Below are 18,211 nucleotides of genomic sequence, written 5' to 3'. Positions count from 1 at the left end.
AGGTCAAGAGAAGTCTTATTCATCTTGAAGGAATGTGTTCCTATCAAACTTGCGGGATCAAACACATATTGGCTTTAGGATATGCCCGTAATGCATTCCTTGGTAATCCCCATGCAGTATTTTTTTTCTATTAAACTTCAATTACACTGTTGCAATTGAAACACGGAAATAACAAAAATAAAAAACTGATTTGTCATGCATCTCCTTAATAAAACCATAAAGTTGAAACTGTTTTTATAATTGTTTTATTTAACCAGGCAAGTCAGTTAAGAACAAATTCTTATTTACAATGACAGCCTACACCGGCCAAAACTAGGCCAATTGTGCGCCGCCCTGTGGGACTCCCAATCACAGCCGGTTGTGATACAGCCTGGATTCGAACCAGGGTGCCTGTAGTGACACCTCAAGCACTGTTTAATGTGCATGCTTTACAATAGGCTTCTTAAAAGCAATATAATTAGTCTTCTGTAAACAATCAAGCCCTTACTAAACCCACATGACAGGTATCTCAACTACATCTCTTTATACTGAAGACCATTCCAAAACATTTGAGACTATGCGAGCATGCAAATAATTCCTAAATAGGACACATTTTGTTTAGCAATGAAAATGTAAGTGATGCTGAAAACTTTTGTCTTTGTAAAAATATTCAATTCTAAATCAGTTTACACAGGAATAAAAGATTGCCGTTTTCAGAAAGCACTTGAAGCTAAATACTATACATCTTGGAGTAGTACTACAAAGGCACATAACATGTGTTTACCATATGTAGTTACTTACTGTCGGTGGAAATTCCCCCCTTTTTCCATTTCTTTAAGGATGTCATGTCATCACATGTCACCTTTTCTATTTCTATGAAAGCTGTCTTCTCCATCTCGCATGTACTGTACTTCCATATCACCTGTGCTATACATTCATAGTGAGTGGGATTTTGATGGTAGTACACCGAACAGTACAACAACACATTGAAGAAGACAGTTAAGAAGACCGCTACATTCTATAATTGTGCCTCCTGAAACATTTGAACATTTGAACAGAATAAGATATTAAAGCTTCACTGATTACACATTAATAAGCTAATTTACAAAGCTGGGTATTGTTTCTTTTTCACAGTTCAATTATTAGATAAGCTTTATAAATGATGTGTTCCACCTGAATATTAATATCCGGATGAAGAACACTTTCCTCTGCACAGAATAATCATTTGAATATCCCACAAAACAATTTGTATGTTTGTGGGAAATCTATTTTAAATCCAAAGCCAAAGACAACTTTCGCTCTAGCCACACACACAGTCAATCAGCGATACATTTGTTATTAATCCTGTTTCATTTTTGGTGTCCCCAGTGAGAATTCTGCTCCAAAGTCGAGGCCAAAACTTCAACACTGTTGCTTTCGCTCCATCCAAACTTTCACTGTACACGTTCATTCAGTCACAAATACGGTCGTTTTGGTACCCCCACCCCCTCACTCATATTTAATCTGGACATATACAGGCTGCTGGTGGGAGTCTACGTACACATTCTGCTCCTCTCTGTCTGGGGTGATTCTCTCTGGGGTCCCATTGTGTTGCGGCTTCTCATTGACAGTACTACGCAGGGTCAGTTGGGTGCAGCCGGAGGTCAGCTGGCGCACGTGAGCGCCGCATGAGCCGTAGCGACACGTGACCTGCCGGAACATCTCCCGGAAGCGGGTGGACATGAGGCTGTAGAGGATGGGGTTGACCGCCGAGCTGAGGTAGAAGAAGACCCCGGAGACGATGTGGACGTACTCGAAGACCAGGTGGTGGTGGCCAGTCCAGGAGTTTATGAAGCTCCACATGAGGCGGTCAATGTGGAAAGGAGCCCAGCAGATGCCGAAGACGATCACCAGTACGCCTGGTGGAAAGACGGACAGTTAGATGGACTGATGGATGGACAGAAAAGCAAGCAGACAGACAGATGCAGGGGCAGATAGGCACTCAGACAGACAGATGCAGACGGACAGGCGGATAGAAGAAAATACATTTGCAGACATTGAGAACAAGACATGTTTAAGTGACAATAAACATGTTTAGAAACTAATATATTGGTTTGTACTTCAGCACAGAATTTTAAGTCCAAATTCAAGAGATTGGTCTATAATTTGTCACTTTCCAGAACGTCTTATCATCTGAAAGCAAGAGCAATATTTAAGTAACAATGGACACGATTAGGAACTAATCTTTTAGTTTGTACTTCAGAAAATACCTGTAAAGCCCAATTCAATGGAGATATCGGGCTATAATTTGTAATTTCCTCTTATCTCCTCTCAACCCTTCTGGTACTGTAGAGAAAGTGGGTGAGGACTTACACAGCATCTTGCTAATTGAAAGAGTTTTAAATCACAATTGAATATAGATATACAGTAGGTCTATAATCTGCACATGTCCAGGACATTCTGGTACTATAGAGACAGTGGATGTGAAACTCACATAGCATTTTGGTGACTTGCCGGTGGCGTGCCGTCTGCTGCTGCCTGTGGACACTCCAGTGGCTGTCCGAACCAAAACTCGGCCCGGTCCCCAGCCCCTGCATGCCCCTCTCCATCCTCAACTGCAGGCCAATGCGCAGGTACAGCCCGGTGATGATGAGCATGGGCAGCAGGAAGAAGACCAGCGTGGTCACCTGGATAATCAGGTTGTACATCCACCAGGGCTTCACCATCATGCAGATGGCCGACTCGGGGAATTGGCGCCCAAACCGGGTTCCCAGCACGGCCACCCCGTGGAGGCTGGTGTTGGGCACGGCGCACGCCATGGACATGGCCCACAGCATCAGGATGACGTGCTTGGCGTGGGCACGAGTGGCGACGTGCTTGACCTTGAGCGGGTGTATCACGGCGATGTATCGCTCCACGCTCAGCGCTGTTATAATGAGGATGGACGCAAAGCAGACAGTCTCGAACAGGAAGGTCTTGAAGTAGCAGCCGCCAGCACCGAACAGGAATGGGTAGTTGCTCCACATCTCATAGAGTTCCAATGGCATACCCAGGACTAGGACCAATAAGTCGGACACGGCCAGACTGAATAGGTAGTAGTTGGTTGGCGTCCGCATCACCTTGTTGCGCACGATGACGCTGCAGGTGAGCATGTTCCCTAACAATCCCACAATGAAGATGATGAGGAAGGTAATGCAGACAGGCAGGAACATGGGTGACCGCCGGAAGCCTAGAAACTTCTCCAGGTACTGACTCCGACTCAGGCACATGTCCTCCATGTCATCAGCACTGATGTTGCCCAGGGCCCAGGACAAATTCCAACCCAGCTGGTCAGGAGTGGTGGCAGGTAGACCCAGAGAGGAACAGTTATCCTGAGCCATTGTGGTTTATGGGGACACAACAGCTGAGGGGGAGAATGGAGATAATGAATGGAAAGAATAGGAACGGAAAGTTTTGCTTGTCTCAGTGTAGGTGACAGTTAGTTTAACTCCAGTCTGAACTAACAACATCTAGCAGTTTTTGAATAACCTTGTTTAACAATATTTGCCCGCAGCAAATGTAAATGAGAGCTTTGGGGAGACTGATTGAAATGGATGTCACATACAGTCAAGTCCAAAATCATTGGCACCCTTGATTTATTTTTGATTTTTTGATTTAACCTTTATTTAACCAGGAAGGGCTTATTGAGATTTAAAATCTCTTTTTCAAGAGCGTCCTGGCCAAGATAGGCAGCACCAGGTCATTACAAAAATTACAGACAGACAACATGAAAAACTACAAGTAATCTAGTAAAAACCATTGAATTCACAAGAGTATCACAAAATCAAAAACAGCAAATTAAAAACTTTGACAGGTCAGGGAATCAGCCTCAAAATCCTTCATCAGTGATTTAAAAACACCAATCGGGACAAGTTCTTCCAGTTTAAAATTATTTTGTAAGGTTTTCCAAGACGATGGCGCAGAGTACATAAAAGCCCTTTTACCAAATTCAGTTCGGACATTTGGAACAGTTAGCAGGATAAAGTCCAACGAACGAAGAGAATACCCACCACATTTCTGAACAATAAAAATGCCCAAATAAAAAGGTAGTAAACCCAAAATGGCTTTGTAAATAAAAGTATACCAGTGACTGAGCCTACGTGTAACGATCGTGTGGGGAATTGACGGACCAAAACGCAGCATTAGGAAAATAAGCCATCTTCTTTTTATTAAGAAGAAGGAGAACCGAAAACAAAACACTCTTACAAAACTAACAAAACAAACAAACGACCGTGAAGCTATGAACGTAGTGCACATACAGGCTACAAACGTATAACATAGACAATTACCCACATCAAACGAAAGCCTATGGTTACCTTAAATATGGCTCCCAATCAGAGACAACAGAAATCAGCTGTCTCTAATTGAACCCATTCAGGCAACCATAGACTCTCCTAGACAACTACACCAACATAGACACAGCTAGACACATACACTCAACACAAACCCATACACTACACCCAACACCCCCTTTACCATATAACCACCCAAAATCGATAAAAACACAAACATTCCCCATGTCACACCCTGACCTAACTAAAATAATAAAGAAAACAAAGAATACTAAGGCCAGGGCGTGACATAACCCCCCCCTTAAGGTGCGAACTCCGGGCGCACCAGCACACAGTCTTGGGGAGGGTCTGGGTGGGCTTCCTTCCACGGTGGCGGCTCCGGCACTGGTCGTGGTCCCCACCCCACCACAGTCACTAACCGCCTCCTTAGCTTCCTCCAAATGACCCCCTTCCACATTAACCCCACTGAATTAAGGGGCAGTTCCGGACTCAGGGGCAGCTCCGGACTAAGGGGCAGCTCCGGACTAAGGGGCAGCACCAGGGTAAGAGGCAGCACCAGGGTAAGAGGCAGCACCAGGGTAAGAGGCAGCACCAGGGTAAGAGGCAGCACCAGGGTAAGAGGCAGCACCAGGATAAGGGCGAGCACCAGGATAAGGGGCAGCTCCGGACTGAGGGACTGCAGCTCCGGACTGAGGGACGGCCCATGGCTGGCTGACGGATCTGGCTGCTCATGGCTGGCTGACGGATCTGGCTGCTCATGGCTGGCTGACGGATCTGGCTGCTCATGGCTGGCTGACGGATCTGGCTGCTCATGGCTGGCTGACGGATCTGGCTGCTCATGGCTGGCTGACGGATCTGGCTGCTCATGGCTGGCTGACGGATCTGGCTGCTCATGGCTGGCTGACGGATCTGGCTGCTCATGGCTGGCTGACGGATCTGGCTGCTCATGGCTGGCTGACGGATCTGGCTGCTCATGGCTGGCTGACGGATCTGGCTGCTCATGGCTGGCTGGCGGATCTGGCTGCACATGGCTGGCTGGCGGCTCTGGCAGATCCTGTCTGGTTGGCGGCTCTGGCAGATCCTGTCTGGTTGGCGGCTCTGGCAGATCCTGTCTGGTTGGCGGCTCTGGCAGATCCTGTCTGGTTGGCGGCTCTGGCAGATCCTGTCTGACGAATGGCTCTAGCGGCTCCTGACTGACGAACGGCTCGGGATAGACGGGCGGCTCTAATGGCTCGGGGCAGACGGATGGCTCAGATGGCGCTGGGTAGACGGATGGCTCAGATGGCGCTGGGTAGACGGATGGCTCAGATGGCGCTGGGTAGACGGATGGCTCAGATGGCGCTGGGTAGACGGATGGCTCAGATGGCGCTTGGCAGACGGGCAGTTCAGGCATCGCTGTGCAGACGGCAGACTCATGCCGGCTGAGGCGCACTGTAGGCCTGGTGCGTGGTGCCGGAACTGGTGGTACCGGGCTGGGGACACGCATCTCAGGGCTAGTGCGGGGAGAAGGAACAGGGCATACTGGACCCTGGGAGCGCACATTAGGCCTAGTGCGTGGTGCCGGAACTGGTGGTACCGGACTGGGGACACGCATCTCAGGGCTAGTGCGGGGAGCAGCAACAGGACGCACAGGACTCTGGGGACACACAGGAGGCTTGGTGCGTGGTTTATGCACTGGTGGTAAAGGGCTGGAGACACGCACCATAGGGCTAGTGCGTGGAGGAGGCACTGGTGGTACTGGGTAGGGGCGGGGAGATGGCGCCGGAAATACCGGACCGTGCATGCGTACTGGCTCCCTTGAGCGCTGAGCCTGCCCAACCTTACCTGGTTGTATGCTCCCCGTCGCCTGACCAGTGCGGGGAGGTGAAATAACCCGCACCGGGCTATGTAGGCGAACCGGGGACACCATGCGTAAGGCTGGTGCCATGTACGCCGGCCCGAGGAGACGCACTGGTGACCAGATGCGTTGGGCCGGCATCATGACATACGGCTCAACGCTCAATCTAGCCCGGCCGATACGTGGAGCTGGAATGTACCGAACCGGGCTATGCATGCGTACAGGAGACACCGTGCGCTCTACTGCGTAACACGGTGTCTGCCCGTACTCTCGCTCTCCACGGTAAGTACAGGGAGTAGGCGCAGGTTTCCTACCTGACTTTGCCACACTCCCTTTAAGGCCCCCCCCAATAAATTTTTGGGTTGTACTCACAGGCTTCCAGCCTTGTTTCTGTGCTGCCTCCTCATATCGCCTCCTCTCGGCTTTAGCTGCCTCCAGCTCTTCACGAGGAAGGCGATATTCTCCCGGTTGTGCCCAAGGCCCCTTACCATCCAGTATCTCCTCCCATGTCCAAGAATCCTGTGTAGGTGGGTCCTGTTGCCGCTTTACATGCCGCTTGGTCCTGTATTGGTGGGTAATTCTGTCACGATCGTGTGGGGAATTGACGGACCAAAACGCAGCATTAGGAAAATAAGCCATCTTCTTTTTATTAAGAAGAAGGAGAACCGAAAACAAAACACTCTTACAAAACTAACAAAACAAACAAACGACCGTGAAGCTATGAACGTAGTGCACATACAGGCTACAAACGTATAACATAGACAATTACCCACATCAAACGAAAGCCTATGGTTACCTTAAATATGGCTCCCAATCAGAGACAACAGAAATCAGCTGTCTCTAATTGGGAACCCATTCAGGCAACCATAGACTCTCCTAGACAACTACACCAACATAGACACAGCTAGACACATACACTCAACACAAACCCATACACTACACCCAACACCCCCTTTACCATATAACCACCCAAAATCGATAAAACACAAACATTCCCCATGTCACACCCTGACCTAACTAAAATAATAAAGAAAACAAAGAATACTAAGGCCAGGGCGTGACACTACGAGTGACTAGAGAAGGCCAGCCAACCCTGGTATACAAAGTGCAGTGGTGCGTAAGGGTTTTGCAGTTTAAAATAAATCTCAAAGTGCCATGGTAAAGAGAGTCAATTGATCTCAAACACTGAGCGGAAGCATTCATATATAAAATATCCCCATAGTCTAGTAAAGGCATAAATGTAGCTGATACTAGCCTCCTTCTAGCTTCAAAAGAAAAACAGGCCTTATTCCTAAAATAAAATCCCAATTTCAGCTTCAATTTTTCTGTAAGTTGTTGAATATGCAATTTAAAAGAGAGGCCGTCATCAATTAGAATTCCAAGATATTTATATGAGGTTACAACCTCAATCTCCTTTCCCTGACAGGTAGTAATAGGTGAAAGGTTCAGAGGTCTATTTCTTGCATTAGAAAACACCATTAGTTTAGTTTTGTCGGTATTGAGGATAAGCTTCAATTGACACAAGGTATGTTGAACAGTATAAAAAGCAGTTAGCAAGTTCTGGAAAGCTTTTGTAAGAGACGAGGCTTGATAAAGATAAGCAAAAAAAAAAACGGTATAAATTAAATAACACAAATACTGAGCTATATTATATGCTCAAATTGGAAAATTATATTATTTTATACAAATATAATTGCTCAGAGAAATAGATTGTGTTTCACAAGTACTATATATATTTTAAAGAGGGGTCAAAATTATTTAGCCAAAAACCTGGTTGTCTCTGTCAAGAGGCTGAAACTTGTGGATCTTCCAGCAAGAGTAATGCCAAGCACACATCAAAATCCACAAAGAAATGGTTAATTGACCACAAAATCAACATTTTGCAATGGCCATCTTAGTCTCCTGACATGAGCCCCTTTGAAAACCTGTTGTTTGAATTGAAGAGGGCAGTCCATAAGCGCAGATGAAAGATATCAAGGATCTGGAAATATTCTGTACGGAGGAATGGTCTAAGACCCCTCCCAATGTGTTCTCCAATCTCATAAAACAGGGGTGCCAATAATGCAGAAAAGTACCTCACACCTACTTTAAAATATGGTGGTGGATATTTTATGTTATGGGGCTATTTTGCTTCCACTGGTCTTGAGGCCCTTTGTTAAGGTCAATGACATCATGAACTTTACCGAGTACCAGGACATTTTAGCCCAAAAACACAGTTGCTTCTGCCAGGAGGCTGAAACTTGGCTGCAAATGGATCTCCAATCTTATAAAACATTTTTGAAAAATTCCTTAATCATAATAATACTTTGCATTTATTACACACTTTTCATTGAAATAGAATCAAATTACTACAGCGAGTGCATTCAAAATAAAGAGACAATACAAGGACACATCTAGACAGGGACACTGACACCATGACGCTACAAAGGACAAGGACAACAAGGGGCACAGCTGTCAACAGAAGGCTTTCTTGCCCATAATATACATTAGTTTGAAACGGATTTTATTTCCTAAAATTATAACAAACTTGTTACCCTCAGGGGTTTTGCAAACACCCCCCCCCCCCCCCCCATGAACAAAGAACACAGTATTATTGAATCAAGTGCCCACAATAGATCTATTTTGAAGGAGTCATTCACTTGTGATTGCACATGACGTCTGTAATGAGATGCCTACCTAGATGTATTACCTCAACCATTTAGAAAACCTTTCATCCACCAACCAATGTACTTCATGTAGCAAGAGCAAGTCTATTTTTTTTTGACGGAAAGGAACAGAATTATTGATTTACTTTTCCAACTCAAATATTTCTTTATATGAGTTATGCTACAGTTCATACTGAATGAATGTAGCCCAATTTAGGCACTGTCATTGTATTTTCCTCTTGTTAGAATTCAACCAAGTGAGAGAGATTTTTTTTCTTCTGATTTCCTGGTCTGTGGCACCAAGATAGACCCTTTCATGTGTGAATGGGTAAATACATCTTGTCTCACTAATACTGCTTTGCTCACACATATTGCAAATGTAATAGAGGATTGCATGATGCTTTACCTTGCCTGATGACTTGTGTTTGCTTGCAGGAGACCCTGGTTACATTGGTGACGGGATCTGGTTCTCCTGCACTCCACAAGGCAGTTTTAGCCCATTAAGCTAAAACCACGGAATTAGCTCGGGGAGCTAATGCAAGTCTTCAGGTCCAGACAAGGTAACTCATCGCATGAGCTTGTTTCACAGAACTACCTCTGCTATGTAAATGTTGGTGAATCGAATCAATATTCACAGAAAGATCAACAGGGCTTTCCCGTTCCAAAATTGACGTCCAAGCACATGCTAATTTGCTATTGCACAACGCTGTTGCACAGAGAAACATGACCAATGCCAGCCTGTCATAAATAATACAAATTGTCTAAACAAAGGAAATGTGTCCAAACAGATTTTGTCTCTCTGAATTTTTTTTTTTATTAATTATGGTAATTATTATAATAATAACACCTTTACTCAGTGGTGGAAAAAGTACTTGTCATACTTGAGTAAAAGTAAAGATGCCTTAATAGGAAACGACTCAAGTAAAAGTGAAAGTCACCCAGTAAAATACTACGTAAGTAAAAGTCTAAAAGTATTTGTTTTTAAGTATACTTCAGTGTCAAAAGTAAATGTGATTGAAAAAATATACTTAAGTATCAAAGGTAAAAGTCAAAGTATAAATAATTTCAAATTATTTTGATTAAACAAACCAGACAGCTCTATTGGGGCGGCAGGTAGCCTAGTGGTTAGAGCGTTGGGCCAGTAACCTAGTTGACAAGGTAAAAAATCTGTCGTTCTGCCCCTGAGCAAGGCAGTTAATCCACTGTGCCCCTGGTGCTGAAGACGTGGATGTCGATGAAGGCAGCCCTCTGCACCTCTCTGATTCAGGGTGTTTGGGTTAAATGCTGAAGACACATTTCAGTTGAAGGCATTCAGTTGTACAACAGACTAGGTGCCCTTTCCCTATTTTATTTTTATTTCTTTTTTTACGGATAGCCAACACTCAGACATAATTTACAAATGAAGCAATTGTGTTAAGTGAGTCTGTAAAGGTAGTCAATGTTGTTCTCCTCCTCAAACGAGGAGGAGCATGGATAGGACCAAGATGCGGATTGAGGGAAATAAGCCATCTTTTAATGAACACAGCAAAACAAGACACTACAAAAACTACAAAACAACAAACGTGACTAACCTTCAACTGTCCTGTGTGGACACAGGAACAAACACCCACCAAAGTGATATACTGTAAGTACTTTACACCACTGCCTTTACTTGTTTAAGTATTTGACTCTATACTGCACTAAACCAGCCACGGCTCCAGCTACATTAACCCCCACAGCTTGGCTAAACTACTGAGACTAATTCACTCCAACCAACTACTGCACTCCCCCATTCAAATTCATATAAACTTCAAGGTTATTAGCTATGGGAAGTATTAAAATATAAAGATGAATATGGAAATACAAATATGCCTTCCACTGTATTATTTATACTGCATAAATGTCTACATTATTAATTTGGACATTCTCTTAGTGATACAGGTACTACATAGAGTTTTGAACGCATGGCTATTTTTGAGGGAACAAATAGTTACTTGGGAGGTGACTACAACTATTTGAATACAGATCCAAAAAAGTACTACTTTTTTAAAATCTATTTGAATACAGATCTCAGAACGGGACTACTTTTCAAAACTATTTGAATACAGATCTGAAAAAGCAACTACTTTAAAAAATATATTTGAATACAGGTCTCAGGAATGTACTACTTTTCAGAAACTATTGGCCTTCTACTAATGGTAGGGTTGTATCTGGAGCTCCATGTTGAAGATAGAAATATAATGAATAGAAAGCACAATCTCCTATACAATTACAATCTATCTGACAGTCATGTTTGATCTACACAATACATTTATTAATACATTACTACATTATGTAAATATCCTGAATGTCCAATACCCCAGGTGTACATAATCAAGTCAAACCAATGAACCAATTATATTTTGTACAGATAGGTATAATAAGTTGTGACGCTCAACTACTGTATGACTCGTTCAACATGCCACTGAAAAGGTAAAACTTTGAAATGAATTGAATGATACCTGAACATTCTGCAGAGACATTAAAAGCCATTTGCAAACAGCAAGTTGGAAGCTTAGCAAAAACAACTTGTGAAACTCTGTGTCCATCTGAGGGCAAGTGTTCTTGTTTCAAACACACACGATACCATCTTTAAAGGAATGGATTACTCAGAATACAAACTAACATGATTCAGCACCTACCTTGGCTGTGGCTGATTCAAGAAACCAGTTTTTGCATATTTAGTTTCCTTTCAACATTTAATAGCCATATTGTTACTGTTCGCATGCTCAGTAACACTTATCATTGTGCCTGTGTAATAAAACTGTAATTACTTTTAACCAACATTTTATTAGCTTGTTGTTACATAATACTTTGGTAATTGCATTTTAATAGCATATAATGAGCTGAGAGTTTTTGTAAGTACTGTATACAAGAGGAATAGGCACTGTTCCTTGTTCCACTCCGCTATTATGCAGTCATCAAGCAATTTCCAAAATCCAAGGTAACAACAATGTTGCTATTGTAATAATCATAAAGTTACTACACTTAAGAACTTGATGTGAAGTGTTGCTGGATTGCCTTATGTCTTACTCATTATGAAAATATATTGTTTGTCATTCTGCAGCTAGAAAATAGGTCTTTTTTTCAGTTGAGGTGATTCCAAGTCACACATTTATTTAATTCAAGGCTATAGGCTATATTAAGAGTCAAATCTGAGAGACCTGGGAGGCAACCCGTCTTTCTAGAGAGACTATATTTGTACTATGAAGCGAAATTATCTACATTATAACAAACCTTATACATAAAGTATATATAGAGTACCAGTTAAAAGTTTGGACACACTACTCATTCCAGGGTTTTTCTTTAGTTTTTCTTTAATATTTTCTACATTGTAGAATAATAGTGAAGGCAACAAAACTATGAAATAACACATGTGGAATCATGTAGTAACCAAAAAAAGGTGTTAAACAAATCAAAATATATTTAACATTTTAGATTATTCAAAGTAGCCTTGATGACAGCTTTGCGCATTCTTTCAACCAGCTTCACCTGGAATGCTTTTCCAACAGTCTTGAAGGAGTTCCCACATATGTTGAGCACTTTGCAAGGCAAAGGGTGGCTATTTTGAAGAATCTCAAATATAAAATATTTAGATTTGTTTAACGCTTTTTTGGTTACTACATGATTCCATATGTGTTATTTCATAGTTTTGATGTCTTCGCTATTATTCTACAATGTAGAAAATAGTAAAAACAAAGAAAAACCCTTGAATGAGTAGTGTGTCCAAACTTTTGACTGCTACTGTATATGTGTGTAATAATATTTCACATCATTTTATTAGGTGTTGTGTGTTTGTGCACCCCACGCATTTGAAGAATTGTGAATCCATTGTGTAAGGCAATGGAGTTTGCGTAGCGAATTATTCCGATGAAATGTGACCATATATTGGTATTTTACTGCCACCTATCAGTTGTAACTGTGAATGCTACATGGGTCCATGACTGAGATGAATTGAGCAGTGTTTTGTGTCATGTATTTTGTGTCATGGATGAAATATTCGACCATCGGAGGCTATCGCTTGTGTAACTTGGCTACATTGGTATTTACGTTTGGTGGAAATTGTTTGTTAATTTCGATTAATGTTGTTGGAGCTGTTGTGTATTGTATGGTGACCTTAGGCTTCATCAAGGTTTATTTGTGAGTAAATCTGGCTTTGATAATAACCAGTGCCTACCCAGGCACCGACCTCACCGTATGTCACTGCAAAAAGGGAACGTTACTCTCTGTATCTACCAAGAACCACTGATGGACACTAATGCAACTTGGATTTGTTTATGGACATTAGTTTATAATAAGCATTCATGGTAGTCATTATGGAAGTGTCCTTCCCTACTCATTTGCCATTGATGTAAAGATGGAAAACTCACCTAGTCCTTTTGAAATGTTCTCTTCTTATTCCTCTTCAGACATGGATGTAAACGAGAGGGGGAAAGGTTGCAAATCAGTGTTCATCAATTGTCCTCCACTGCTACGATTTCAACATTGCAACGAGTCCGTACTTCTGTACTTTGTCTGTTTGGTTCCCCGTGTTCATACCTCTAGAACAGCCGTAGTGAAGACTGAGAGTGTTGCTCTCTGCTCTCAGTCTTTATGAACTGGAGAGCTAAGCGCCAAAAGGAATCTCTCTCTCGCTCTCTGCTCTCAGTATTTATGAACTGGAGAGCTAAGCGCCAAAAGGAATCTATCTCTCGCTCTCTGCTCTCAGTCTTTATGAACTGGAGAGCTAAGCGCCAAAAGGAATCTTTCTCTCGCTCTCTGCTCTCAGTCTTTATGAACTGGAGAGCTAAGCGCCAAAATGAATCTCTCTCTCAGGCTCTCGCTCTCTGCTCTCAGTCTTTATGAACTGGAGAGCTAAGCGCCAAAAGGAATCTCTCTCTCGAGCTCTCGCTCTCACATTCTTCTCCTTTGTTCGAGTAAACGATGCTCAGCTCTCTATAACCTCCTCCTCTCTCTGGTCTCATCCCCTATGTACAGTCAGATCCATAATTATTGGCACCCTTGATAAAGATTAGCAAAAAAGTAAAATTAAATAAATAATTCAAATTCTGAGCGATATTGTATGTTCAAAGATATGTCTAAAACATTATTTTATATAAATACAATTGCTCAGAGAAAGACATTTTGTATACAAAGTAAAACAAAATGTTTCAAAAAGAAAGGGGTCAAAATTATTGACACCGCTGTTCTCAGTGCATAATCTTTCCACATCCTTGACATCCTTCGTCTGCGTTTATGGCCCTCCTCAATTCAAACCACAGGTTTTTAATGGGGTTCAAGTCCAAAATGAACCATGGTCTAAGATCCCTCCCAATGTAGGAAAAATGCTTGGTTGCCAATCATCATTTTGGACCTTACTGTATGTGGTGTAATTAAATCACTAGGTCTTAATCCTGTGGTGCAGTGCCAGACTATGACACTTAGCCACAATTAGGCTGCAGGCTGATATTGACTTGGCGTAAGACCCTCCTTCAGTCTGTTATTATTTTATTTATATTTGTAACATTTTATTTATTCAGTCCAGTCAGCATTTATTTATGTGGGAAGTCAATAATTTATTATTTACATTGCCGGCCATTAAAAGGCCTCCGGCAGGCATTTGAGACATCAGAAGAACAGCAAAAGAGAACGACAGGATACTTTTTTAGTAGCTCTAGACTTAAGAGGTTCTTGCATAAGGTCTGGCATTTCTGGCATTGTGATATGTCATACCTAGCCTGTTTAAATCAGACCAATGGTGAGCGCAGCGTTCAGTCTGGTTCAACCAGGCTATACTGTATGTCATACTGCTCAGTGCTTTTAGGGAGTAAATGAATCCCATCATTTCGAAATGTAACAGTTCCCGCACCGGAGCCGCCACCGAAGTAGATGCCCACCCGGACCCTCCCATATAAAGTCAGGTTTTGCGGCCGGAGTCCGCACTTTGGGGGGGGGGGGGGGGGGGGGGTACTGTCACGAGAGGCTAAAGAGGCTTTTATTCTCTATTTTGGTTAGGCCAGGGTGTGACTAGGGTGGGCATTCTAGTTTCTTTATTTCTATGTTTTCTGTTTCAATGTTTTGGCCGGGTGTGGTTCTCAATCAGGGACAGCTGTCTATCGTTGTCTCTGATTGGGAATCATACTTAGGCAGCCTGTTTTTCCACCTTAGTTGTGGGTGGTTGTCTGTGTTAGTGGCCTGTATAGCCCTAGTCAGCTTCACGTTCGTTTTTGTTGTTTCTTGTTTTGTTGGCGACATTTTATAACATAAAAAGAAAATGTACGCTCACCACGCTGCACCTTGGTCCGGTCATTTCCCTGACGATGTTCGTGACAACACCGGTGAAAACTATAGGTGTAGAACTATTGTGCATCTGTTCCCATGCATTGAGGATATAATGAGATAAATGTATTTGTTGGACATGTCTCTGACAAACTGGGTGTCATGGATTGTTGGTGACCATTGTTGGATTACATTTACATTTACATTTAAGTCATTTAGCAGACGCTCTTATCCAGAGCGACTTACAAATTGGTGCATTCACCTAATGACATCCAGTGGAACAGCCACTTTACAATAGTGCATCTAGATCTTTTAAGGGGGGGGGGGGGGGGCAGAAGGATTGCTTTATCCTATCCTAGGTATTCCTTGAAGAGGTGGGGTTTCAGGTGTCTCCGGAAGGTGGTGATTGACTCCGCTGTCCTGGCGTCGTGAGGGAGTTTGTTCCACCATTGGGGTGCCAGAGCAGCAAACAGTTTTGACTGGGCTGAGCGGGAACTGTACTTCCTCAGTGGTAGGGAGGCGAGCAGGCCAGAGGTGGATGAACGCAGTGCCCTTGTTTGGGTGTAGGGCCTGATCAGAGCCTGAAGGTACTGAGGTGCCGTTCCCCTCACAGCTCCGTAGGCAAGCACCATGGTCTTGTAGCGGATGCGAGCTTCAACTGGAAGCCAGTGGAGAGAGCGGAGGAGCGGGGTGACGTGAGAGAACTTGGGAAGGTTGAACACCAGACGGGCTGCGGCGTTCTGGATGAGTTGTAGGGGTTTAATGGCACAGGCAGGGAGCCCAGCCAACAGCGAGTTGCAGTAATCCAGACGGGAGATGACAAGTGCCTGGATTAGGACCTGCGCCGCTTCCTGTGTGAGGCAGGGTCGTACTCTGCGGATGTTGTAGAGCATGAACCTACAGGAACGGGCCACCGCCTTGATGTTGGTGGAGAACGACAGGGTGTTGTCCAGGATCACGCCAAGGTTCTTAGCGCTCTGGGAGGAGGACACAATGGAGTTGTCAACCGTGATGGCGAGATCATGGAACGGACAGTCCTTCCCCGGGAGGAAGAGCAGCTCCGTCTTGCCGAGGTTCAGCTTGAGGTGGTGATCCGTCATCCACACTGATATGTCTGCCAGACATGCAGAGATGCGATTCGCCACCTGGTCATCAGAAGGGGGAAAGGAGAAGATTAATTGTGTGTCGTCTGCATAGCAATGATAGGAGAGACCATGTGAGGTTATGACATAGCCAAGTGACTTGGTGTATAGCGAGAATAGGAGAGGGCCTAGAACAGAGCCCTGGGGGACACCAGTGGTGAGAGCGCGTGGTGAGGAGACAGATTCTCGCCACGCCACCTGGTAGGAGCGACCTGTCAGGTAGGACGCAATCCAGGCGTGGGCCGCGCCGGAGATGCCCAACTCGGAGAGGGTGGAGAGGAGGATCTGATGGTTCACAGTATCGAAGGCAGCCGATAGGTCTAGAAGGATGAGAGCAGAGGAGAGAGAGTTAGCTTTAGCAGTGCGGAGCGCCTCCGTGATACAGAGAAGAGCAGTCTCAGTTGAGTGACTAGTCTTGAAACCTGACTGATTTGGATCAAGAAGGTCATTCTGAGAGAGATAGCAGGAGAGCTGGCCAAGGACGGCACGTTCAAGAGTTTTGGAGAGAAAAGAAAGAAGGGATACTGGTCTGTAGTTGTTGACATCGGAGGGATGGCTGTCATTGTTGTCGGTGACCTCTCACAAACTATCCCAGGGGGTACATTTCAGGAAACCTTCAGTCCCTTTTCAGTTTTTCTCGTTCGCTCTATTTTGTCCTTCACTTTTCTTCAGGAGAATGCTGAGGGACACGGCAACCTGCAGCTGAAAGAGTCCTGTCAGAGTCAACATACAATATATAGAGGATACTCTATGTCTCTTGCTTTACTGGAATATTCTGGAAGTAATCTTGGCTAAAGCTAGTCATAAGCATCAAAAACTAATTCCTCAGCACGACCTTGCTAAAAGGGATTATCATTGTCACATCTAATCTTTTTTCCATGATGCTACTTATTTTATTATTTGATATATAAACAATGTAAGTACAGCATGTCTCTCAACTGTTCAAGACAAGTGACAGAAATTGTTTATTAACTTTTTTCAACTATCGCCCCTGTGTTTATTGACAGAGGAGTCTCCTCATCTATCAATAAATATCCACTCTGTGATATTTACTGAATGATGGCGTCGGCCTTTAACGGACTATTGAGAGCATGCTACCTCAAACACTACCTTTATGGAGAGGGTGGCTATGATCATAGGTGGACTTGGACTTTTTGGCAGGGGATGCACTGAAGAAAAACTATCGTTGACACAGGCTGTGAAGATGTAACACTAACACATGAGACAGGGAAAACCAGTGGTGTAGTGGTGCCTGGAGAACTGGGTATACTCAAATTTCCCTCCAAATTTCCCAAACGGCCCGCCCGGCGAAGGAAATGCGTCCTGTGTAAAATATTATAATAGAAACAGTAACATACAGTGCACTCTGAATGACATAAAATGTATTGGTCTTTCACAGTCAGGCCAACTCAAGCTGTACTACGGAAGTAGGCTAATAGTAGATATACTATTGAAACTGATCAATTAGGCTGTCAACTGTCAGAAATAGACATGTTTCTGATTTTTCCTTTTTTCCCCAGGTTTTTGCTCTTGTACTTTTTAAATAGAAAAACAACAGAATTGGATGAACTAAGTCCATAAGAATGCTTATTAAACCACATCAGGAGACCACTTTTGAGGTCTGGGAAAAATCTAAGATGTTTTTATTTTTGAGTGTAGTTCAATTAAATCAATAGTTAAAAATTAAATCAAATTGTATTGGTCACATACACATATTTAGCAGATTTTATTGCAGGTGTAGCGAAATGCTTGTGTTCCTGGCTCTAACAGTGCAGTAGTACATGTGCAGTAGTATCAATTCACAACAGTACACACAAATTAAAAATTAAAAGAATGGAAGTAAGAAATATATAAATATTAGATTGAGTAATGTCAGAGGAACATTGACTAAAATACAGTAGAAAATACAGTATATGCATATGAGATGAGTAAAGCAGTACGTAAACATTATTAAAGTGACTAGTGTTCCGTTTTTAAAGTGGTCAGTGATTCCAAGTCTATGTATATAGGGTTGCGTAACCG

The 18,211-nt window shown here is 43.4% G+C and overlaps 1 protein-coding gene across 1 annotated transcript; it reads right to left on the bottom strand.

The window, feature by feature from the left end:
* Positions 1–220: 220 nt before the first annotated feature.
* Positions 221–13,660, bottom strand: LOC129814387 (neuromedin-U receptor 1-like). The gene is made up of 3 exons (XM_055867486.1): positions 13,160–13,660; positions 2,453–3,361; positions 221–1,877 (listed from the first exon to the last, which is right to left on the bottom strand). Exons 2-3 carry the CDS (start codon positions 3,336–3,338, stop codon positions 1,468–1,470), a joined length of 1,296 nt encoding a protein of 431 aa, XP_055723461.1. The 5' UTR covers positions 3,339–3,361; positions 13,160–13,660; the 3' UTR covers positions 221–1,467.
* Positions 13,661–18,211: the final 4,551 nt, after the last annotated feature.

The sequence above is a fragment of the Salvelinus fontinalis genome, chromosome 17, assembly GCF_029448725.1.
Source record: "Salvelinus fontinalis isolate EN_2023a chromosome 17, ASM2944872v1, whole genome shotgun sequence".
In the NCBI taxonomy this organism is placed as follows: Eukaryota; Metazoa; Chordata; class Actinopteri; order Salmoniformes; family Salmonidae; genus Salvelinus; species Salvelinus fontinalis.
This window is presented reverse-complemented; position numbering and strand designations above follow the sequence as displayed.